Source organism: Lytechinus pictus, unplaced genomic scaffold (genome assembly GCF_037042905.1).
Source record: "Lytechinus pictus isolate F3 Inbred unplaced genomic scaffold, Lp3.0 scaffold_20, whole genome shotgun sequence".
In the NCBI taxonomy this organism is placed as follows: domain Eukaryota; kingdom Metazoa; phylum Echinodermata; class Echinoidea; order Temnopleuroida; family Toxopneustidae; genus Lytechinus; species Lytechinus pictus.
This window is the reverse complement of record NW_026974141.1, coordinates 4,349,593-4,374,650: the sequence shown is the minus strand read 5'-3', so window position 1 is coordinate 4,374,650 and position 25,058 is coordinate 4,349,593. Positions and strand designations below refer to the sequence as shown.

The 25,058-nt window shown below is 36.4% G+C and overlaps 1 protein-coding gene across 1 annotated transcript; it reads right to left on the bottom strand.

Annotated features, from left to right (window-relative positions):
- Nucleotides 1-3,271: 3,271 nt before the first annotated feature.
- On the bottom strand, nt 3,272-22,515 carry LOC129282870 (galactosylceramide sulfotransferase-like). The gene is made up of 2 exons (XM_064115131.1): nt 22,485-22,515; nt 3,272-17,801 (listed from the first exon to the last, which is right to left on the bottom strand). Exons 1-2 carry the CDS (start codon nt 22,513-22,515, stop codon nt 17,035-17,037), a joined length of 798 nt encoding a protein of 265 aa, XP_063971201.1. The 3' UTR covers nt 3,272-17,034.
- Between the last annotated feature and the right edge of the window lie 2,543 nt (nt 22,516-25,058).

Genomic DNA, 25,058 nt, shown 5'->3' with positions numbered 1-25,058 from the left:
AAGAAATTTCAGCTAAAATCAAATCATACATGTTAACAGTTGAAAGTAGACAGTTGAAGCCGCATATGCTAAGGACGATCTATTTAACGAAAAGATGAGTTTTTAACATAGAATTGAATTTGTCAGTGGAGTCTGCTTGTTTTATGCTCTGAGGTAGGTTGTTCCAAAGTTGAGGGGATGCTGAACAAAAAGATCGGGAACCATAAGATTGGGTGTTGATGGCAGGAACTTTTAAGAGTGATTTTTTGCATGAGCGCAAGTTGCGGGAGGGTGAGTATTCTGATATTAACTGTTGAAGATAGACTGGAGATGATTTTATCAAACATTGAAAAGTAAGCAAGAGGATCTTAAAATCAATTCGTTCACGAACAGGGCCGTAGCTAGAGGGGGGGTATGGGGGGGTGTGACACCCCCCCAACATTCATGGCAGTCGGCAAAATCATGTACCAGTTGGCAAAATGGAGGATAGGGGAGAAAAAGAGGGAAAGAAGGGAAGAGAAAAAAGAAAGAAGGAGAGAGAGAGAGAGAGAGAGGGGGAGAAAGAAAGAAAGAAAGAAAGAAAGAAAGAAAGAAAGAAAGAAAGAAAGAAAGAAAGAAAGAAAGAAAGAAAGAAAGAAAGAAAGAAAGAAAGAAAGAAAGAAAGAAAGAAAGAAAGAAAGAAAGAAAGAAAAAAGGAAAGAAAAATAGGGGTACTAACTTCGAAGAAGGTTACGTCTTATAGAGTAAAGACAACCAGTTGGCAAATCCAAGTCCTTGTAGCCAGGCTTAGAGCCCTACTAGTCAGCGAAATACAAAGGACAAAGCAGATGGAGCTATAATAACACACTAAGTAAGCCCCCGGTCCTCCCCCAATATCAAGCTTGTGAGTTTGCAAATTATACCACGATTATTGACGATTTAACAAACACATTAGTTTTGTAAAATTAGAGGTAAGACTAGGTAAATTAATATGGGGTGGGATGAATTTCCAAGGTTTAAGTTGAATAATCAAAGCCAAAGATAGTTGGCAAATTATAAAGTGGGCCTTTTAAAGTGGCAGAACACTATACGCTCTACCGGTCAGCAAAGTGATGTACAAGTACTGCCCCGTTTCAGATCTGAAAAGAACAGAACACAAGACTTGTAAAAACTGGTAACTCTGCAGTTGGCAAATTCATGAAGACAAGTCTACAACTTGTAGACTTGTCTACAAGTTTGCAGTTGGCAAAAAACACAAAAATGTTCTTAGTTATTTTTACTAAATTCTGTCGCCAAAGATTTTTTTTTAATTTATGGTGTCAGAATGTGCTTGGGGTGGGGATGGGTGGGAGTGGGGGCAGGTTGGGGTTGCATCATTCCTGGTGCTCGCATTGTCTGACTAGTGAGATATATAGTCCTGTTATATTTTAAGACCATAAAAATTATGCACCAAATTATCTCCTCGCACTTCAAGTTATTATTGTTTTATGTAGTGACATATGCTTTTTTCATGACTATATACTTAAGGTGATTGCCCCCTTTTAAGGCCTTCATAAAACATTTCCAGTCTGTGCTTACGTTCGCATTAGTGTGGACCGATATAGATACAGTTAGGCTGGTGTTAAACACCGGCGTTTTTGCAGTGCACGAATTCCTAAAGACAGTCCTTAAAAGGTCCCCTTTTCTGATCTAATTATAACAAATTTTCAGCTCGCGCTTCGCGCTCGCATCACTTAATTAGTGAAATAATAAATTCCTACAAACAAGCCATAGAATGCCCCTCTTCAGGTCTGAATTTCAAAAATTGTCAGCTCGCGCTTCTCGCCCGCAATATTTCATTAGTGAAATACGTATCATGTTCATGATTACAATGACCACAAAAAGTGCTTCATGTGCCAGTGTAATTCTAACAAAATCAGCAAGCGATTGGCGCTCGCATTAGATGACTATGATGAGATACGTACGCACTTCATAAATTCCAAAAGATAGTCCTTAAAATGTCTCTTTTTAGGGTTAAGTTATACCAAAAAATTCAGCTCGCGCTTCGCGCTCGCATTGTTTGTTTTGTGAGACAGGTACGTATCATGATTACAAAACTTTGCGTATAATGTCCCTTACGACTAAATATCAAACATTTTCAGCTCGCGCTTCGCGCTCGCATTATTTCACTAAGATACATATCCGTTTAATGGCACAGTCCTTAAAATGTCTCTATTAGGTCAGTATACCTGGCAATTGAGCGCGCTTCGCGCGCCCACTTAATGACTCAAAATTTTTGCTGGTGCCCCCCCCCATGCCGTGACCCACGGTACGCCACTGTTAGCAGTAGCACTCTTAAAATTTTAGTTGAGACATCTTGCACAGAAGGTCCATTAAAAATAACAAATTCAATTCTAATAATTCAAAATCTTTTAGCATGTGATTATTGTAGGGGGCACATCCCCACCAGACTCCCCCTGTGCTCACGTTGGCGCTGTCACTCCAAATTTAGTTGGCAAATTTAGCTGGTACACCCCCCCAACAAAATGCTTCTGGCTACGGCCCTGTTCACGAACCCTTAGCATATGAAGCTCCCTTATTGAGATATAAATATTTCCAGTCTGGACCAAGACCATCCCTTAAATCACAAAGTATATTGGTAAAGTAACATATGTTACTCTTCTTCCAGGTTATGTGCGGTTTGACTTCTTCAGTTTGTGGATAGGAAAATGGACATGTTTGATCACTATTTTCATACAGAATGCTGTCGAATTGCAAACTTCAGAATGCCGTTGGGTCGACACGATATCTGTCATTCAATTTCAATGACTGACGATTTTGTTAAGGTTGTTTTTAATGTTGTTTTCAATGTTGACTTGTATTCCATATCTTTATGCGATGTTACTCCGATGAGTGCATGTTCAAAAGCCTCAGTACGTCCGTTTTTATGCCTTCACTCATGAAAGGCGTATTCCCCCCCCCCCTCCCCTCTCTTGACCTTCACCTCTCCTTTCAGCACTTCACCCACCTCTCTCTTTGCAGACCGTTCTTTTTTCACTATTTTACTTTCATTATTTTTCTTTCTTCAAATACAAGCATGCACACAATTTTTTTTATCAGTAACGCAGTCATGGGGGTCGATCATTGGGGATGGGGGATATACCACCCCCCCCCCATCAATATTTCAGGTGGGGGTGGCTTATATTATACCCCCTAATAATTTATGGTCGGACATGATTTATGAATAATCATATGGCAAGTATGATTATGATGATAAGGAGGGAGTACAAGATGACCATGGTCAAAATGGTAGTAAAAATCATGGACAGATCAGTCGAAGCACAAGAGTAATTTATTACAGGTCAAATATAATTATTTCATGCGGATTAAATGAGAACTACATGTAATTACAATATTCTGTCACACACAATTATTAGCAAATGTGTCCTGGTTATTACTAACTCATCTTTGATCATTATTACAACTCTATAAACAACATGAAAATTTAAAATAAATATGAAATATCAACAATGTTTCTCATGCATACCCTGTATATACATATTTCTAGCTTTGTAAAATTTACAAAAGAATACCTCAGCGAATAATTCAGCGAGAATTCTACACAAATTTAGTGAAAATTCATTAAAAGAAAGCAGCCTTTACCAAGCACAAAATAAACACAATGGCCCGTATTCTGAAGTCGGGTTTAACTTAAAGGTATTGTTTAACTTTGTGAGCAGCCGATTAAAAAAATTATCAAACCAAGATGAAACATGTGTCCAAGTGCATGTATTAGAACTAATAAACCCTGAAAACAACCATTATTGAGAATGAAAAGCTAAAACTACAAGGCAAACCCCGATTTTGTAAATAGATAGTACACATAAGTGTATGGGATGAAATTAAGATGGTGTTTTCGGTCACTTTATATTTCAATTTTTGAGGCACTAAATAATCATTTTCAAACGCAATTTTTTCTGGGCTTCATTTTGTAACATCACAGAAACGGGTGACAAGTGTGACCTTCTAGCTCAGATTTTTTTAAAGTCAAACCAATGTTAACCAATCACTTTAAGACCATGGTCTAACTCTGTGCTTAAATTATGGGAAGCCAAACGGTTCAAAATTGTGTTTACAGTGAATGCTTCTCATGTTTACTGTGCTCTTTACTGATTCTTTAATGGTGAAGACAGCTGTCATACTTATCCTTCCCAGGCAGTTCAGAATGTTTTGGGAGTCAAATGAGCTGATACATTGAACCTCTTCTGTTATATAGATTTATTCAATAACTGGCTTTTCATAGTCAAACCACAACTTAAAACCAGAGTTTAAATTAAACCCAACTTCAGAATACAGGCCAATACATATAATGGAATGAATACTCCCAGATGAAGGGAGGGGGGAGGAGATGGAATGAAGGGAAGGGGGATAAGGATGGGGAAGATGAGGGTAATCTTGCGAAAGCAAGTACATCATTATATTCACATAGACCTTGTGCACTAATGTCTTTGTGCAGCCATCTTAGAAGCTCAAGCAATCGCCTTGCATGCATTGGTGATCTGCAGTTGCCGCATCTCTGACATAGCAGATTTTTTTTTAAATATTGGTGAAGGTTTGAGGAAAATCCATCCAAGATTAAGAAAGCTAAAGGAAACCAAAATACAAGGAGAAAATCTATCTTATCAGAAAGAATAAAATGAGAGGAGCAATCTAAAACTTGTTTTATCGAAATCGGTTATAGAATAAGCGAGTTACGGAACTTTGAAAATGCTTGTTGTACTTTCTACGGTGATCCTCAAATTGGCAAACGTCCATAACTTGCTTATTTCATAACCAATTTCGATGTCTCTCATTTTACTCTTTCCAATAAGATTGCTTCTCTTCTTGGGTTTTGGTTTCCTTTAATACAATTCTAAACCTTCACAAATAGTTTGCATTATATTTTGGGTTTTTATTCAAAACAAACTTCTTCTTTTAATATTAAACACTGCGTAATAAGAGGATATTACATGGCCACATCACAGACCCCTTGAACAGATTCCCATCGAACAGATTTTTGATTTTTTTTTTTCATTACACTCCATCAAACCATGATATCCAAAATGCAGAAATAAAAAAATCAAATATTCTGTGAAGTCACTGATATTCTGTATTGGCCAAATTAGGCAGAACCAAATGCATGGATGGTTTAAAATAAAGAACAAAAAACTCATTTCAAATGCGTGTATGGGAAAAAAATAAGCAAAGGGCAAAAGGAACTCATTTAGCAAATGATATACGATGCTATGCAAGATATCTCCCCCTATATTACTTGTTTTTCATAATCCCATACTTCTTTGAAATACTATTATCATTATCATCATTATTATTACCGACTGCATTTACCCGCTCCGGGTACTGTCCAATAACAAGAAAATTGCACAAGTCATGAATAAAAATGATAAATGATTGTCAATAATCAACAATGATTGTATCTTTCTGTGTAATAGAGCCAGTCAACAATTGCAATACCGAGAGATCAAGTTCATCTGGCAAAGAATACAAGAGAACGTAATTATCCACCAGCAAATAAAAAACGACATCTCTTGAGATCGCGTTCACATGGCAAAGCAAACATCAGAAAGTAATCATCTACCAGTAATAAAACAAATCTCTCAACATATTGAGAGAGCAAATTGTTGACAAAATGACAGATGGAAAAGTATTATACCAAGTAATGGTTTAGATCAAGTGGTAATTAGACCTAGATGATTGTGGGCAAAAAGGGTTCAGTCTATGAGGAATTAGACTATCTGAGTAGACCATTTGATTGAAGACCAAGTCTAGGTATGAACAAGACTACCTGCAAGCTTCAACTGAACTAAAAGGAAAGTTTCTTCAAATTTCCTTCATAGTAATAATACTTCTCTGTATATTGGCAGTGCATTAATACATAGCAATATATACTGGAACAATCTAAATTCACTTGCAGTTGGACTACTTTTCAAATAGTCTATAATAGTATCACTTGGGCTAAAACCCATTTGGTCTGCTATCAATTTGGTCTAATTACTGTTTGGTCTACCCTACAATTGGTCTAATACCCACTTGGTCTAAACCTCACGACAATACTAGCAAGTTTATTAATATCTTCTCTGTAAAAGGCATACTTTTCCTTAACAGGACAACAACAACAAAATCAATGGAACATAATAAATCAGTTACATGAGTATTACCTGTATACAATATAGGCAATTGACAGTGTTAGTTTAGCACCTATAGGTGTTGCAACACCTTTGGTTGTTACATGTACACTCTTTGGTGTTATATTCAATCTCTAGGGTGTAATTTTAACACCAGAGGGTGTGGTCCTCTATTAACACCCACTGGTGTCAGTTTTAACACCACAGTTTTTACAGTGTAATAATGTTACTGTTAATAATGTTATTGTATGATATTCAATTTGTGTAGGTTATAAATGACTCTGAAATATATAATCTACAATATCAATTTCATTCAATTGATTTAACTTCAGCATTTTTCGCAGTGATATCCTTGAAAAGTGTATAGCAGTGAAAAGAAGTTACCCCTATGGCCTCAATAAGAAACTGTTTAACAAAGCCATGGAATGATTTTCAGTGTTCAAATATATTAAAACAAATCATTCCACTATTGTTCATTTCAAGTCTCCACAAAATCATCCAAATTGTCACAACCAAAACTCATGACAGCATAATGAAATTATTAAATCATTAATCATACAATTCTAAATCTAGGGTAATTAGCATAATGTATGCCGTATTATTGTAGAACAATCAGAGCCTTCTGATTAGTAAGTATTAAGCACTACATAAAGCAAATATAGCTATTCTATATACAGGATACATATATATATATATATACTCATAATTATTTCATTATGACTTCATGGGCCATGTTAAATGATGTCACAAGTTTGTCTGCACGACTCTGGACAAATTAGTTTACGCTAACCTTATCAAGGAATTCGATTGGTCAGCCTTTATTTGTCACCTTATTAAAACGAGTGAGTTTTGACTCTGAACCATTAAGGCCCAAATTCACAAAGGTGGTTTTTAAAAACCATCGTTGAACCCATGGTTTATGCAGATTTCCTGTATAAATTACGCCTATTTACCGCGTATATTAAAAAAGGTCCAATGCCGATATGCGATTTGTCACAGTGGGTCAAATTGACGCCTGTTGCCATGGTTAAGTACACTATTTTATTCATGAGTCCACTGTTTTGAATTAATGAGTTCACTATTCAAACAGTGGACTCATAGAGTAGAATAGCATATTTAACCATGGCACTGTGGCAAAAGCGTGCATCAGCATTGGACATTTTTTAATATATGCGGTAAATAAGCATAATTTATACAGAAAATCTGCATAAACCATGGGTTCTACTGGTGGTTTTAAAACCACCTCTGTGAATTTGGGCCTATTTGTTTCTTTTGAATATCGTCCAATGGACTTTGTATACAAGGGCTGTATTCTGAAGTCAACTTTAGCTCAGTTCATGGTCTAACTAAGTGCTAAAATCATGGTGAGCAAAAACATCAAAATTCTGATTTCATTGTATGTTTCTTTTGTTTAATATCCTAAGATACTATTCCTACTTATGAACGCTTTTGTGTGTCCAATAAGGCGAGAAATTGAGCCTAAACTGTTACTGAGAGCTTTGTTTCACATCTGACTTTCCATAGCTCAACCCCAACTTTGGACCAGAGTTTGAATTAAACCCAAGATCAGACTACGGGCCAACAACTCACAGAGTTTTCTTGCAGAATGTCTGAACGCACCTTGTACAAATTATCCGAATACATCAACAAGTATGAGAGAGAACACATTTCCTGCATTGGCCAGATCAGACCAGATAAAATAATATGATTTTCTTTAACACAGAACGACAATTCATAGCTTTTCCACTCTTTTGAAATACACAGTTGCAAAACATGTTGGAATGGATCCAAAGTATGGTAAATGTTTGGTCTTCATGAAAAATATTTGATGGTCAAAAGATTGTTTGGATAAAGCAACAAAATAACAATTATTTGCCATATATTCAGCTGGAGGAATGATATATTTTTGTGAGAGCTTTGTGAGGCCAAAATCTAAACCTTAGATTAATTACAGTAAGAATTCAGAGTACAGTTTAAAGCTAATAGGAATGCAGATGCAGCAAAAATTACTCATTGAGAAAGTCTGGAAAATCAATTTAAGGTTAATTGCCACAACATCATTGTAGGTATAGATCTTTGTACACAAAATTCTTGCTGAGCCTTGTTGCAGAGATCTGTTGTCCGCCATTGCCGCAACAAGTCTGTACAAGCAATAACTTTAACAGGGGCCGCGGAACGGTTTTCAAAGTGGGGGGGGCTGAGCCAAAAGTGGGGGGGGGGGCTGACCATGCTAAAAATCACAATCATATGGTCAATTTTACGTTTTTGTACACGGTTTTGGGAAAAAGTGGGGGGGCTGAAGCCCCCCAGCCCCCCCGGTTCCGCGGCCCCTGTTTAATATCACATTCTGGTTGTCACGCTAAGCCCCCTTTTCAAAATGAGTCAATAATTGGTAATTGGTATTAAAATAGATTCATAGACTTCCTCTCTCTCTCTCACAATGAGTTGATTATAACACATTGCATTTAGAGCATGATGTCATTTCTTTGTTAGATATTTGTATGAGGCCCCTAAATCTGGACAATACAGTGATGTTTTATACTACACATAGATGAGGGGTGTGCTGCAAAAAACTTGCATGTGCAATCAATGGCTTTATCAAGTCCAAAGTTACAATCGAAAGATCAATTTTATCTGTATTGATTCGATTCATACTCCTTGTTCCAAGTACCAGAGCCACAATAGAGTAGCGAAGTATGACATCAGTTGCCATGGTGTCATGGCGGGCTGGTTCTAAACAGAGCCGCACCTCATGATCATCTGTACACTTAGGCTCGTCTGAAAAATAGGTTGCAAGCGATCAAATTCCGATAGCAGCCATTTTCTCCCATGAGAAACATGCTTTCATTCGGCGGGTTAATTTGTTTAGAACCAGGCCGCCATGGCACCATGGCAACTGTCATCGCTTCGGTACTCTATAATCAAAGATAAAATTAATTGCAAAAAAACATATATGATTGATTTGGGAGCCTAAAAGTTAACCTACAATCGATTGTAAATTCCTTGCAATGCTCACATACTCACATTTAACTCTCTGTGAAAAAAGACCCACATGTAAGTTAATACTACTAAATAACAATTAATTGCAAAACATATGACTGATTTGGAGACCTAAAAAGTGACTTGCAATTAATTTGTTTTTTCCTTGCAAATCTACTTACATGTAGGTGTCTGTGAAATGGCCCCTGCTCCAAATTCCAATGCATTTACTCATTCTGATGCAATTAATATAACTATTTGGTCATATTTGTATCACATGACATTATGATAATGATGCATGTATTTTGTTATACTATAAAATTGACATATCATAACATTAAGCCACATGCATTCATAATCATGCATAGAATGATGAGTCTATTTATAACTGCTATTTTGAAACTGCTGTTTGCTGATAATACAAAATACATTTTAGATTATTAGATTACCGTTATACATTCAAATTTTTCTTCCAGCGAGTATAAAAAAAATACGCCACGATTGATTTGTATGATGGCAATAAAGATACCTTTCAACATACAAGTATGAAAAATTATGCCACGATTGATTTATGATGGCAATAAAGAGACCTTTCAACATACATTTAAATGGGTAATCAAACAAATAACTCAATAGACCAGTTCGTAGTTACTTCATAGACAATTTTGTTCAAATGACATTTCATTTCTTTCATTATGATAGGCAGATTTCAAAGCAAGATATTACATATGCATGCCTTACATAGCGGGATGAAGAAATTGAATAGACCAGGTGACTAGAATAGAACATCAATGAACACTCTATGAAGGTATTTGTTGCATTTCTACTTTGAATGCATATTTGGTTGTACAATGTTCTTGGTAAACTGTGAAATACCAGTCATTCGTGGACGCATTGTCTTTTGTGGATGTGAATGAAAAACACAATTTAAAAGAATATATGAATATATATATATCAATATATAATCAAGACATCGAAGTTGGTGCTTATCTCATTAAATTTTAAATCACCATGTCACTTTGGTACAAATGACCTTCCTCGGATCATGTGTAGAATCTTCTGATCATGCGCAGAGTGGAACTACGAACTGGCTTATACTACTATCTCAAGTATCATTACTTGACTGTATACACTCGATACATTCAACATGGCTGCTATTACTCAAGCATTTATTTTGCTTTATATTGTTTGCCACTGCATTGTTTTTCACTACTTAGTCTTATCCTTAAATTGTATTCATGTCTAAATTTTTGTTGTGACACTGTTATAAATTTGTCACTTTGCAATGTACTTTAATGTCGTGCTACGTTTGTGTATTTATGTTTATGTATTGTAAATTTATTTTGACTTTTCAATAAATGCAGAAACTCCTGCAAAAAATATATATAGGCGCATTACCCTTTACGCGGGTTGAATCGTTAAATACCAGTTGTGGTAACGACCTCAAAATGAGTTCGAACAGAATCCAATGAAATTACCACCAAAGTGTGTGTATGTACAGTATAGATTTAAAAAGGTGCCAAATGGCTATGGAAGAAAATGCGTTATTGCTGAGAATTTAGCAAAATAAGCACGGAGTTCTATCAAATGTTGTGTATTTTTCCAAGCAATATTAATACACTATCCCACATATGCTTGTCTGTGTTAGTGATCATCAGAATTATCGGTTTCAAGCGAAAATTTCATGATTACACAAAGAAAATTTTACATTAATGTACCAGATCTAGAGATATATGATAATATGGTGACAATTAACCTTGATTTTACAGACTTTCTCGTGAAATAATTGTTTGCTGCAACTACTTTCTTTTACCTTTAACTTCCCATGAGTACAGTTCCATTGCTCTATTAGCAACCAGACTGCAAAAACTCCGGTGTTGATTTAACACCAGCCCGGAATCTATATATGTCCACACCAGAGAAGTATTGAAACAACACCAGTTTGGAATCAAACCGATGCTGTTTTTAATACAAATTGGTGTTGTATAAACAACTATCTGGTGTTAGACCAAAAGGGAACTGGCGTTGTTTAACACTTCTCTGGTGTAGACATATATAGATTCTGGGCTGGTGTTAAATCAACACTGGAATTTTTACAGTGCATCTGTCTGCAGTGACAACTAGCAACCTGTCTTTAGTGGCCACCTGAATCCTCTCCAATTTGAAAGGAAAATGTGTTTAGAACCTGCCCATGAAGGTCACCTGTCTACAATGGCCTTTTTTTTCTGTTTCCCATGGATGGCCACAATAGACAGGTTTGACTGCACTGTATACATTTTGACTACATAGGAGTGGCCCAGTGGAGAACTGTCCGGAATTTGAAACACAAGGACTTGGGTTCAAATCCCAAATACAGTAACATAATCCAAATTTCCTCAGCCTCTGTTCATACACGATGGTGTAGACAGCATCAATGCTTACTTTAGATTTACCCAGATTATCTTTTTTTAACTACATCCCACAAAATAAATCATTGTTTTAAACACATTTATAAAAGAATCTGTAAAAGTTACACTCCTAAAAGCGTCTATTCGGGCCTTCCATGAAGTCACTGTCACTCATACTTACCCCTATTAAAGAATAATAATAGATAATAGTTGATAATATAGCGCTTAACACTTATTTCTCAAAAGTCTCTAAACACTCTACAGTAATGCGGCAGAACTACCAGGTACCGGTAACCTTTCTCCTCACCTGGGTTGAGTGCAGCACAATGTGGGTACATTTCTTGCTGAAGGAAAACACGCCATGGCTGGAAATCGAACCCACGTCCCTCAGATTGAAAGACGGGAGTCATAACCACTAGACCACAACGCCTCCACATAACAAAACCCCGGGTCCTGTGATACAAAAATTAGCGATTAATCGTACACTTGATTTTCACGATTAATTGTACATCGTAGTCAATGCAATCAATCGTAAAAAAAAAAAGTTCTACAATGATTGCTAAGCTTTGTGGTACAAGCCCCAAGCTGGCTGGGAATCGTGACCACAGGAACCTTGGAGTTAGTCGGTTCAAATCTAAAGGCCACCGCACACCTTACGACTGTTCGCGATCCGATTTTGGAACAAATCGCATTTTGCTCATTTTCTGAAAATGTTAATGGAACATATCATTTTATTTGAGGTTAAAATTAATTGAAAGAATAATAATATAACAATTTTGAAAGATTGCAAGCCTTTATTTTTCGAGTAAAGGCCAAATTAGTTTCAAATTAGTTTCAAATTGTAGCCAATCTTACGACTGCTATGACGTCATTACGACTAGATATTAAATTTGATTTTATTCTAAGAAGAATGATAGCATAGTCACAGATTTGAACATAGGTATTTGTACGATGATTTGGAACATAACACAGTAAGATATTCCAAGTCTCAATATTAGCATCAAATTCTACGTTTTATTCCAAAATTGAGTCGCAGACCAATCGTAAGGTGTGCGGTCGCCTTTACAAATCTGAATTTTCACTAATTCAACACAGATAAGTCCGAGTATCAAAAAATATATGAAAAATAAAACCAGCATGAAATCAATACTTTCAGCACACATCTCTTCTATTGTCCATATCAGCACGTTTCAGAGTTGTCTTTGGCATTTAGGTTCTTGAAACGCAAACAAGAAGTGGTTTCATTCCCCTTTTTTTTCCATATTTGGCAGAGAATCGGAGAAGATTGCACACAAATATACTACGTTAGATGGATGGAGTTAACTGTGCCTTAGGCACATCTTTTCGGACAATGTACAATGGTTCATCTTTGGAGGTCGACATGGAAGAGCTACATGTACATTTCACATGTTTGCGCAATCTGGTCCGAGAAATTGCTGTCACAATATTACATGTCCAGAGTAGTGTGCGTGCAGTGCTTTGTAAACGAAGGGAAAGGCACTATATAAAACGTCCTTTGGATTGGATAAGATACTGATAAATGATAATGTTGATAATGTAATTTATACAATAGAGGGTGCCAATTCCATATCAAGTAAAATGTCCAGGGGGGTGTTTCACAAATATTTAAGTATGACTTAGACTCGTACTTATATATCGAGCTGCATACGGTATGAAAGACTTGACCGCATTGGTCGGATCGTGTCATGAGGACGTGCACTACTGCGTATTTATCAATAAGATCGCGCGTCGCATATCATGTACACGTCGGCATTTAAGTGCGATTTAAGTCATACTTAAATTTTTGTGAAACATCCCCCAGGGTCCGCAAGTGATATGAAAAAATAAATGAGGAGATACAATACAGCAAATTATTTTACATACTGACTGATAGTCTTACATGTAGTTTGATATTAATCATTTCCACAGAATGGCTTTTGCTGATCTCTCGCAGGAAAAGAATTCCACAGCGAGGACCCCGCATGGACGAAATCTCTTCCCCACTTGCTATTGCATTTCGGTACAAAGAGAATCCCAAGTTAAGTCTAACGCGATGTTGAGTAAGTCAAACAATTGCCAAGGAGTGAATATGTTTCTTCCCAAATCCTCCTGCTTCTACAGTTCATTATTATGTTCATAGCTATGCTTAGTTGAAAATGAAACTAACAAAATTAAGTTACCAGTAAATGAAATGAAATGAATATCTCACGGTAAAACATTACTCTAAACAACCGATATATGCCGACTTTTGAATATTGACCTTGGGCATCTCCAAGAACGGAAATTAATTAAGCTGAAGAATTCTTCCTATAAAAACATGTTCAGGGTATATTGAATGACATTGATTAGTTTTCAGTGGACCCTTTGTTGTGGCCAGAGCTTGATGTGGGTGTGTGTACACACATAACCATAGAGACACATGTACAGTAAATTCATACAATAGATATATATATATATCGCCATATTAAGATGTACCTGATGTTCGTTGCAAACGAATCAATGGAACCAAGACAACGTACTGTACATGCACGGAAGTGGGATGCATTTAGGAAGAATGCTTCAGCAAGATAAATTTAAATTTTCCTACTACATGTACCACTCAATGCATTATTAATTTTCCAAATTCAGTCTCAAATTTGTATAATAATGTATTTAGGTTGAATATGATTGTTTTGTTTTTTTCTCTCTTTTCTTTCTCTTTCTCTTTTTCTCATTCAACCTATTTAAAGTGCTATTTTATGAAAATTGAATATTATTATCATTATTAATCATTATTATTACATGTACTACTATAATCATATATCAACATGTTTTGAAGATGATGATGGTCTTGACATTGATCGCTCAATTCAAAACCCTTTCATGAATTTCACTCTGAAATCAATTAAATTTTCAATCTTGCATTGAAAAATAGTTTTTAAAATTATGAAAAAAGAATCAATAATAGTTTATTATCATAAGTAACGTTAAGAGTCTGACAACAATTGCCTAATTAAGAACCGTTTCTTTAGTTCATTCTGTAAATTGTTGAATCTTGAATTTCGCATTTTATGATATTAAAATGAATATGAAAAATAATCTGTACAAGTTTGTTATGATATGTAATGTTAGAGTGTGCTTGTGACAACAATCACTTAATTCAAGACAATGTTGAGGTTCACTCTAAATATTGCCTGAATTTTCAATTTTAAGTTGTATGATAATTCAAGTGAATATTAAAAGGAAATCAATAATACCCAATATTAAAGTATGCTTCTAATAACAAATGCCCAATTCAGAACCATTCCATGAGCTGCACTCTGAATTTTCTTTTTTATTTGGCATTGAAAATATAAAAATAATACATAGAAAATGAATCTAAAACAGTTTATCATAATACATAATGCTAGAGTATGCTAGCTTCTGACAACAATCACCCAATTCAAAACCCTTTCGTGAGATTCACTCTTGAAAATCGTTAAATCTTGAATTTTGCGTTGTATAATATTCAAATAAATATGAAAAGAAATATAAAAAAGGTTTTTATAATACACAATGTCCAATCAAGCATATTGCCACTTGTCAAGCTGCTGTCAAAACTCGCTTTATTTTACATGTATATGTACGTGTAAATTTTCAAAATACATTAGGGTCCGAGTGTGATTTACATGTAGTATGCAAATGCGGAACAAGGTCCCTCACATTATTTGGTATTTATATATAAATAGTTAAATTGTACTTTATGGTTTAATAGAGCAATTTGTGTTGATATTTTCATGGTTAAAAAAATATAGGATTTTGAGAATTAAAATGGGACACTTTCCAATATACATGGGGCCTTAGAGTGATTTAGCCCCCTAAATGTAGAAAAAAGTTAACAATGATAAAGCAAGGATATATTTGTATTGGTATTTCCATAGTTAGAGAAATCTAGAATTTTGGGTATGCGCGGGGGGGGGGGGGGGGCTGGGTGGGAATTAGTCACCTAAATACTGAGCGAATGCCCTGAACTAGCAAATAGTCCTTTTTAGATTAGCATTGGGTTCAATACCTAATGGTCGTTTCACTCCTCTTTCAGATTTAATACACAAGAATGAATCCATAACTTATTCCTGTTCGCCAAAAATATTAAAGAAATCTCCATAAGCCATTATTGCTTTCAAAATAAATATCAAATAAGTTATAAGCTTCTACATGTATTATGAAAAGAGAGGAATTCCCACTTTAAAAACTCTTACAATGCTATCTACATGTACATGTACTGCCTAAATAGTAAAATTCTACTTTGTTAAGTATGCTACAATTGCATCTCATTTGAAAAATCTTTATTGCTTTAAAACATTGGCCATCTCTTACAAATGGCAGTCGCTTGACTAATATAAAGGTCAGTTCTCTAGACTCTAATTTTCTATTCAGAACAATGTCACAATATCGGGCAGGACAAGAAAAATTCGCAACTTCAAGCACAGTATTTGGTCCTCATTCATGAAGGGCCTTTTAGAAATGTGGCTTTGAATCCACCATTTGAAACCATGGTTTCGTGGAGGCTGATTTGCACGATTGATCATACACAATATTCAATGCAATCGATCGTAAAAATTAGACCCACGATCAATCGCCATGCCTTATAATACAGGGCCCCGCTTTGGTGAACCAACATAAACCTCAACGTCATATACATGCCACCTGGCTACAAATCTTCAGCAATAATACATGATGAGCATTTCGTGAGCCACACTGGCAGTGACTTCCCCAGGCAATTCTGCTCTCAGCCAATCACGAGCAAGGATTTCAGTAGCTTACAACAGATTTCAGGGAAGATTGCTGAGAAGATGCTTCGTGAAATGCTCTTCCAAAGACAGCCTCAGTAATAAATAATGCCTCTTTATATATATATATTGGGATAAAAATGTGCTCTGAGCCAATGGCGTGCAAGGATTTTAGTAGCTTTTAACAGTTCATAAAATACTTCTCCGGAGACAGCCTCGGTAATGGATAATAGTAAGAATATCAGCTTGGTTTGAACCAGTAATCAAGTTAGTGGTTGACCACTGGTCAATAAAAGCAAAGGGTCAAATAATAGCAAAAGTAAAAACTACATGTATGATAACCATTCCGCAACATGATTATCAGGAATAGTCGAGTGACTCCAATGACTACATGTAGATGAAAAGCCTCAAAGTTGCACTTGGCACATACAGCTAAGAGAATTCAGCTAGTGATGACATCACTCATGCAAAATCAAGTTCTTGCAAGATTTCGGACACTTCTTTTATCACGGTCTTGACTTCGATAGCGAATGAGGGACAGGATGTGACATTCGCTGTAAGGGCAGTGCCTTGAAATGACGTCCCCAACTACATATATGTCAACAGGCGAATCTAAAATCACTTTCTAAGGTTCTAGGACAAATCCCCTATATACCATTCAAGAATGATAATAAAAGAATAAGGACATCATTCATGACATCATTTTAAAAAGTTGCTGTCATATTGCAAGGCATAATACTTCTCGAAATTACATTAAATTCATGTCCATGTCATGACTTGATTTGCCTATTTCAGCCGTCATCAAAGCACGGGCGCTTTGTGCCCAAAGTACTTAGCAAGCTGCCTTTGTCGGACATAGGCAGTAAAAGGAAGCTCTGTCTTGGCCATCATCTGGCAGTCTTCATCATGTTCTACTGAAGGTTTCAGCTTGAAGCTTTCTACCGCGATACCTGATGGGTGCCACACATGTTGGTCATTGGTGATCACTTTGTCGATGCACCGATCCTTCATCATCTTGTTCATCTCTTCGAGTTTGGCGACTTCCCTGCGCATACGTTCCTCCCCGAAGGCATGAACCTTGTCCCAGAATGTCCTATTGAAGTAATTGTAAAGTTTTGTGTCACCGTCATTCCATTTCCTGATCTTCTTCATGGTCTCCTCGCTGACGCTTTTCACCGATGAAGGGCTGCGGGCGTTCATCTTGAAGTAAGCGATATCCTGGAAGTCCCAACACATGAGCTCTTTGAGGAGTATAAGGGACTCGGAGAAGTGCTCCGTCATCATCACCAGGTCAAACTCGGTGGAGATGCGCTGGATTTTCCGGTCGACTTCGGCGGCGTTGGTCTTGAACTGCTCCTCCAGCCCGAGATCGTAGAGCATGGAGTCTTTGGCATGGTTTTTGCCACCGTTGGGTTCGTAGTAGCGGCTCGGGTTCTCCAGGAAGCCGGTCAGTGGGACACCGTACCTGTGCTGATACTGAAGGTAGGTGTAAGTGGACTCGAACATGGTGCCAGGATCTCGGATGATAGTCACATAGGCCGAGTCGGCGGGCAAAACCGAGGCAAAACCTGCATGAGAAAAAGAATAAGAAATTAAGAAAATGTGTGTGTGTTTGTATTTTGTAAAGACATTTATCAATATGAGTATTCATGTCTTGGGCCAACTTTTGATGTCACCATACGGAAGACGTGACCAATGCCCGAACCTCAAACTTCTGTATCGATTGGTAAATTCCCCATGCAGCTTGGATAGTAAGCGTACACCATAACAGACAAAAATAAGGAATATTTAGAATTTTACTCGACCTAAGAAATTCAAAATGACACATCAATGCTAAATAATTTGAATACTTCAAAGATAACACGAATTTTTGATACAGTAGGTGACAAATAACAGTACATTTACATGCTTCAACCCAATAAGAGCACTAATTGATCAATTCAGAAACTCATTCTCCCCATCTACCCTCATCGAGTGGTACCATTGATATGATCAACTTGGTATTCATTCAAGAAGGCCATTGATCATCCCTGCAAACTCTCTCACCTCAGATGTATTTTTGCTCAGTAGGACCTAGTACAAATTGGCCATTGGTAGAGGGAAGCAATACACTGTACCATTAACATGTTAATCAGGGAATGCTGGTAGAACAGTTCTTGGAACTGAAGTGGCTAACCTGGGGGCCCTTTCATAAAGCTGTTCGTAAGTTAAGAGCGACTTTAAGAACGACTGGTGATCCCTTCTTACGTGCTTAAAGGTCAAGTCCACCCCAGAAAATTGTTGATTTGAATCGATAGAGAAAAATCAAACAAACATAACGCTGCAAATTTCATCGAAATTGGATGTAAAATAAGTTATGACATTTTTAAGTTTCGCTTATTTTTCACAAAACAGTTAAATGCACAACTCAGTGATATGCAAATGAGAGTCGATGATGTCCATCACTCACTATTTCTTTTGTTTTTAATTGTTTGAATAATACAATATTTCAATTTATACATATTTGACAATAAGGACCAACTTAACTTAACCATAAACTGTTAAAATAACGTAATTTCACATGTTCAGGGAGAAATAAAACTTTGTTTCACTTGACAAGGAGGAGAAAATTAGAATATTTCATATAATAAAATACAAAAGAAATAGTGAGTGGGTGACGTCATCAGTCTGCCAATTTGCATAACGACCAGGATGTGCATATAACTGTTTTGTGTAATTAAGCGAAACTTTAAAATGTCATAACTTTCTTATTTTACATCAGATTTTGATGAAATTTTCAGTGTTTTGCTTGTTGGATTTTTCTCCTTTTTTCAAATCAACTTTTTGTTGGGGTGGACTTGTCCTTTAACCATCGCCAATGAATATATCATTTACCACACGAAAGGATCACCAGTAGTTCTTGAAGTCGCTCTTAACTTACGAACAGCTTTATGAAACGGACCCCTGGTTATTATACCTCTCCCCGAAGAGGGACTGACTCCCCAAATTTCTAATCCAGTGGTGCCATGAGCCTAATTACAACAGGAAGGCAAAAGATATTTGTTCGACCGAACCCATTCGAATTTTTTTCAATTTGATATTGCTGATTGACAAAAGTGTATGAATATGATTTAAAATCTAACACTGATTCTAGAAATGGTAACTACTGAACTTCCTATGCCCAAATTGGGAAGATATTTTTTGACTGGCGGAAGAATTAGGGCTATTTTACTGTTTCAGTTGACGAATTTGATCCTATCATTGTTATCTTCATGAATGGCGATTTATATTTAAAATGAGCTGGCTACGATACCCTTTTCTATATATATCCTATCCAATGGTAGTAAACAATTGACCCTCTGATTTCATGTTTATTTTTTATGAATTTTTTGTAAGTGCCATTTTAACACACAAGTCTACGGGGAATGTTTTACGTGCGTGACATCCAGTATTGATATGGGTGGGCTGAAAAGATTAGCACTGGGTTTGGGAATTTGGGTGTCAGGCCGTCTATGTTAGCTTTGGGAAAGGTAACTCTCCTCTATCAATGCAACCAAACTGGACAAAGTAGGGCCCTGCAGCGTTTATACATCCTGGTGAGTGTTTCATAAAGCTGTTTGTAAGTTACAAGCGACTTTACAAATGACCGGTGATCCTTCCTTCAGCGCTACATCTCTCATCAAAGAAGATTTGGGGCCATATTCTGAAAATTGTCTTAAGAGAAATATTCTTGTATCTTTAGAGTTACAATAAATTCCCTATTCCGAAAATTCTTGTATCTTTCGCTGAGCGCTATTATGATGTCAGAGCTAGAATTATGCGTAAAGTTAAAAACGGTGCATAAATATCCCTTTGCGCAAGATAACATATCGAGATAAAAGGTATTCCGAAAATTCTCTTATCTTTGAGTTCTGTTAACTTCCATGGAAAATACAAGAAAATTTACAAGAGGTAGGGGGCTATTGTAACTTATTGTTGCATGCGATATTTGTCCGTCTGCAATAATAATTTCTTGCTGCATCCCGCAAGAACATCATGTTTCACAAAAGGAGACATTCCAAAGACATTATTACGACGGATTGGTAGACTTTTCAGCAATTAAAAATTGGTGTTCTAGACAATGAATCTTTTCAGAGAAATATGTCTTTGAGAAGAGCCACGTGTATTTTTAGCACAAAAGCGCACAAGCATAAAACGTCGGGGGCGCAAGGAAATTACACCTCATAACAACAATGCGCTTCATTATTTTTCAGAAGAGACGCTTCTATTGGTTGACCTACATGTAAGCATATAACAAGCTTAATGATTGGTTGATGATGAAATATTGGGCGTGTCAGAGATGAAATAGGGGACGTCCTTACAGAGATAAGACAATTTTCATAATACCAATTTAAGAGAATTTTAGCGAGCTGTTATCTTGCTGACTTACAAAAAATGTTACAAGAAAAGTTAAGACAATTTTCCGAATACCACCCCTGGTGTATATTATTTACTACATATGAAAGAATCACCAGTCGTTTGTAAAGTCACTCGTAAGTTACAAATCGCTTTTTCAAAACACCAAACCCATTAGATCCAGACACACACCCAAAAAATGTAAATTATGTGCATGGGTAGTTTTACATCTACTCAAGATCGAAATATAGCAACAACAAAAACAGTGAACTGTGTTGAATACACAAATGATGCACACAAAAAACCTGAATCTTGGTATTAAAATACTGAACATTTGAAGAGAAACAAGATACTTTTAGATCATTTTGCAGCCCCGCCACCATCAAATGTCCTGAGACTGCACTTTTGAGGGAAAAAAATGTTTTTTTACATGTATATTCAAAAGTCAAAGAGTAATCCTATTTCCCTACAAGAGTTTTTTTTTTTAAATAGAAGTTTGTGTGACATTTGCTTCAAACAAGGCTTTCAAGAAGCCTAATAGAAACCAGTTTTGAAGATTTTATTACATGTCATTTTCATAAACTTATTTCATATTCAATTACCCTAGATTCAGTTCCTCGCTTTTGTCACAAATCTGAGAGCCACTTCACACTCATTTCTTGGACCAGTTCCACTCATTTGATTCATTCAGCTCCTCAATACTGTCACAAATCTAAGACCTCGTTCACACTCACTTTCTTGACCCGATTCCACAGAATCGATTAATTCTTCTGTTAATACTGTCACAAATCTAAAACCTCATTTACACTCATTTTCTTGACCTGATTCCACGGATTCGATTCATTCTTCTGTTCCTAAATACTGTCACAAATCTAAGACCCCATTCACACTCATTACTTGACCCGGCTCCACTAATTTGATTCATTCTTCTGTGGCTTAATACTGTCACAAATCTAAAAACCTCATTCCCACTCACTTTCTGGACCCAGTTGCACTGATTCAATTCATCCTTCTGTTGCTCAATACTGTCACAAATCTAAGATCTCATTCAAACTCACTTTCTGGAACCTATTTCACTGAATCGATTCATTCTTCTGTTGCTCAATACTGTCACAAATCTAAGACCTCATTCACACTCACTTTTTGGAACCTATTCCACTGATTTGATTGATTCTTCTGTTGCTCAATACTGTCACAAATCTAAGACCTCATTCACACTCACTTTTTGGAACCTATTCCACTGATTTGATTGATTCTTCTGTTGCTCAATACTGTCACAAATCTAAGACCTCATTCACACTCACTTTTTGGAACCTATTCCACTGATTTGATTGATTCTTCTGTTGCTCAATACTGTCACAAATCTAAGACCTCATTCACACTCACTTTCTGGAACCTATTCCACTGATTCGATTCATCCTTCTGTTGCTCAATACTGTCACAAATCTAAGACCTCATTCAAACTCACTTTCTGGAACCTATTTCACTGAATCGTTTTATTCTTCTGTTGCTCAATACTGTCACAAATCTAAGACCTCATTCACACTCACTTTCTGGAACCTATTCCACTGATTCGATTCATTCTTCTGTTGCTCAATACTGTCACAAATCTAAGACCTCATTCAAACTCACTTTCTGGAACCTATTTCACTGAATCGTTTTATTCTTCTGTTGCTCAATACTGTCACAAATCTAAGACCTCATTCAAACTCACTTTCTTGACCGGTTTCACTGATTTGATTCATTTTTCTGTTGCTCAATACTGTCACAAATCTAAGACCCCATTCACACTCACTTTCTAGACCCGCTTCCACTAAATTGATTTATTCTTCTGTTGCTCAATATGGTCACAAATCTGGGACCCCATTCACACTCACTTTCTTTACCGGTTCCACTGAATCGATTCATTCTTCTGTTGCTCAATACTGTCACAAATCTGGGACCCCATTCACACTCACTTTCTTTACCCGATTCCACTGATTCGATTCATTCTTCTGTTGCTCAATAGAGTCACAAATCTAAGACCCCAATCCATTAACACTTAAAGGACAAGTCCACCTCAACCGAAAGTTGATTTGGATAAAACAAGAAAAATCTAACAAGCATAACACTAAAAATGTCATCAAAATTGGATGTGAAATAAGAAAATTATGAAATTCTTTTAAGTTTCACTTAATTCAAAATAACAGTTATATGTACATCCTGGTCGGTATGCAAATGAGGAGACCGATGATGCATCCACTCACTATTTCTTTTGTATTTTATTATATGAAATATGAAATATTCTAATTTTCTCCTCCCTGTCAAGAGAAACAAAGATTAATTCCTCCCTGAACACGTGGTATTAGCATTGTCTTTACTATATGGTTCAGTCAAGTTGGTCCTTATTGTCAAATCTGTAAAAAATTAAATATTGAATAATTCAAACAATAAAAAACAAAAGAAATAGTGAGGGACATCATCGACTGTCTCATTTGCGCGTCACTGAGATGTGCATATCTGTTTTTTGAAAAATAAACGAAACTTTATTTATGTCATAACTTTCTTATTTTACATCCGATTATAATGAAATTTCTAGCGTTTTGCTAGTTTGATTTTTCTCTTTTTATTCAAATCATCATTTTCCTGGGGTTGAATTGACCTTTAATTTCTGGAACATTTTCACTGATCTGATTCATTCAGATCCTAAACACCGTAACAAATCTAAGACACCATTCAAAACAGTTTCTGCCAAATTGAGTGAACTAGTTCAAGGGATTCCTTCATTTGTGTTCAGTCTCCATCATCAAGCTGTATTGATTTGATATCGTTCTTTATTGTTCCTATGGTAACACTCTTGGTGCCAAGCCAAGAGTTTTAAGATTCACACATAACTCTGTACAAATTTACCACCTTTCACAGCTACCAAAAATGCTTCTCTACAAACTATTCCACACAGAGCTTTAATAGTTCTGGGCATGCACAGCAACTTTGTGATATTTTTGGTCTGTCTGGGGATGGGGGGAGGACAGCCCTCTCCCATAGGTTGCTGTACAAAATTCAAAATTCGCATCAAAGGAATTGCGTCCTGGGTGATGATCCTGCGGAGCATTTCATGAAAGGACTTGTCAGACATTTTATCTGACAAGTCCTATTTTATCCGACAGTTGCCATAGTAACAGTGCTCCTCAGCCAATCAAAACCAAGAAAAGTTGTAAATTTTGACAACTTGTCGGATATAAATGTTGATGAAACACTCCCCTGACCTAGAACAGCCTACACTGTAGGTCAGTTGTAGTCTGCTATGCAGACTCTGAATGGCTCGTGAGGTGGGATCTGCTGTTTGCAAAGCAAACCAGCCTGAAAGGGCGAGCGAAGCAGCCTCAGTAGACCTAGTCTGCCATGCAGACTCGTTGAATCAGCTGTGATACACACACTGCAGATGTGGGTCTACATTTGTAGACTAGGTCAGTTGCTTGTGAACTATCTCGAAGCATAAAGATCCGAAATAGCAAGGTGGCATCCAAATCCGATACAATCATAATGAAAGCAATAATGACATTTATAGGGTGATATAATATATAGATGTCTCAAAGTGCACAGGTGGGCTGACTACTAATATAAACAATGAGTCCATAAAACAAAATATACTTGTAAAGAAAAAAAAGAGGGGTATCAGGTATAAGATAAGATCTGAATATTTCGACAGAGCATTTTGGATATGGGTTGGGAGTTTGTTCAAGAGGGCACGAGCAATGACAGCTAATGCACGATCACCATCATCAAATCTTTGTGCGAGGGCATTGGTTTTAATAGATTTAGAGGATAAGGATATTAAGCAAAGGATAAGCAAAGTCCACCCCGATAAAAATTGATTTGAATAAAAAGAGAAAAATCCAACAAGCATAACACTCAAAATTTCATGAAAGTCGGATGTAAAATAAGAGAGTTGTGACATTTTTAAGTTTCGCTTAATTTCACAAAACAGTGATATGCACATCCTGGGTCAGTATGCGAAAGAGGGGACACCACTCACTCACTATTTCTTTTGTAATTTATTATATGAAATATTCAAATTTTTCCCTCATTGTCCTGTGAAGCAAAATTTTATTTCTCCCCGAACATGTGCAATGCATTGTTAAACATTTCATGGTTCTGTCAAGTTGGTCCTTATTGTCATCTCTTTAAGATCCCTCCCTGCATCACTAATGTAGAACTGATTCACAGCGAATTAAGTTTAGCAGGAAATGGTTCAGGCAAGTGAGAGGAAATGGGAAGGGGGGGGTGTTACTAAACCCATGACATTTTTTGTGTAATTACATACAATTTGTGGGTGAAGTGTTATTACATTTGTGTGCATTATTACATTTGTGTGTATTATTACATTTGTGTGCATTATTACATGTGTGTGTATTACATTTGTGTGCATTATTACATTTGTTTGTATTATTACATTTGTGTGCATTATTACA

What these genes read in the sequence shown, in the direction of transcription:
- LOC129282870 (XM_064115131.1), bottom strand. Translation starts at nt 22,515, where the DNA reads ATGAATCGATTCAGTGGAACCGGTAAAGAAA. An exon ending in CAGTGGAACCGGTAAAGAAA is followed by an intron (nt 17,802 to 22,484) that starts GTGAGTGTGAAT and finishes TTTCTCATGCAG; the next exon opens with GTTTTGCCTCGGTTTTGCCC.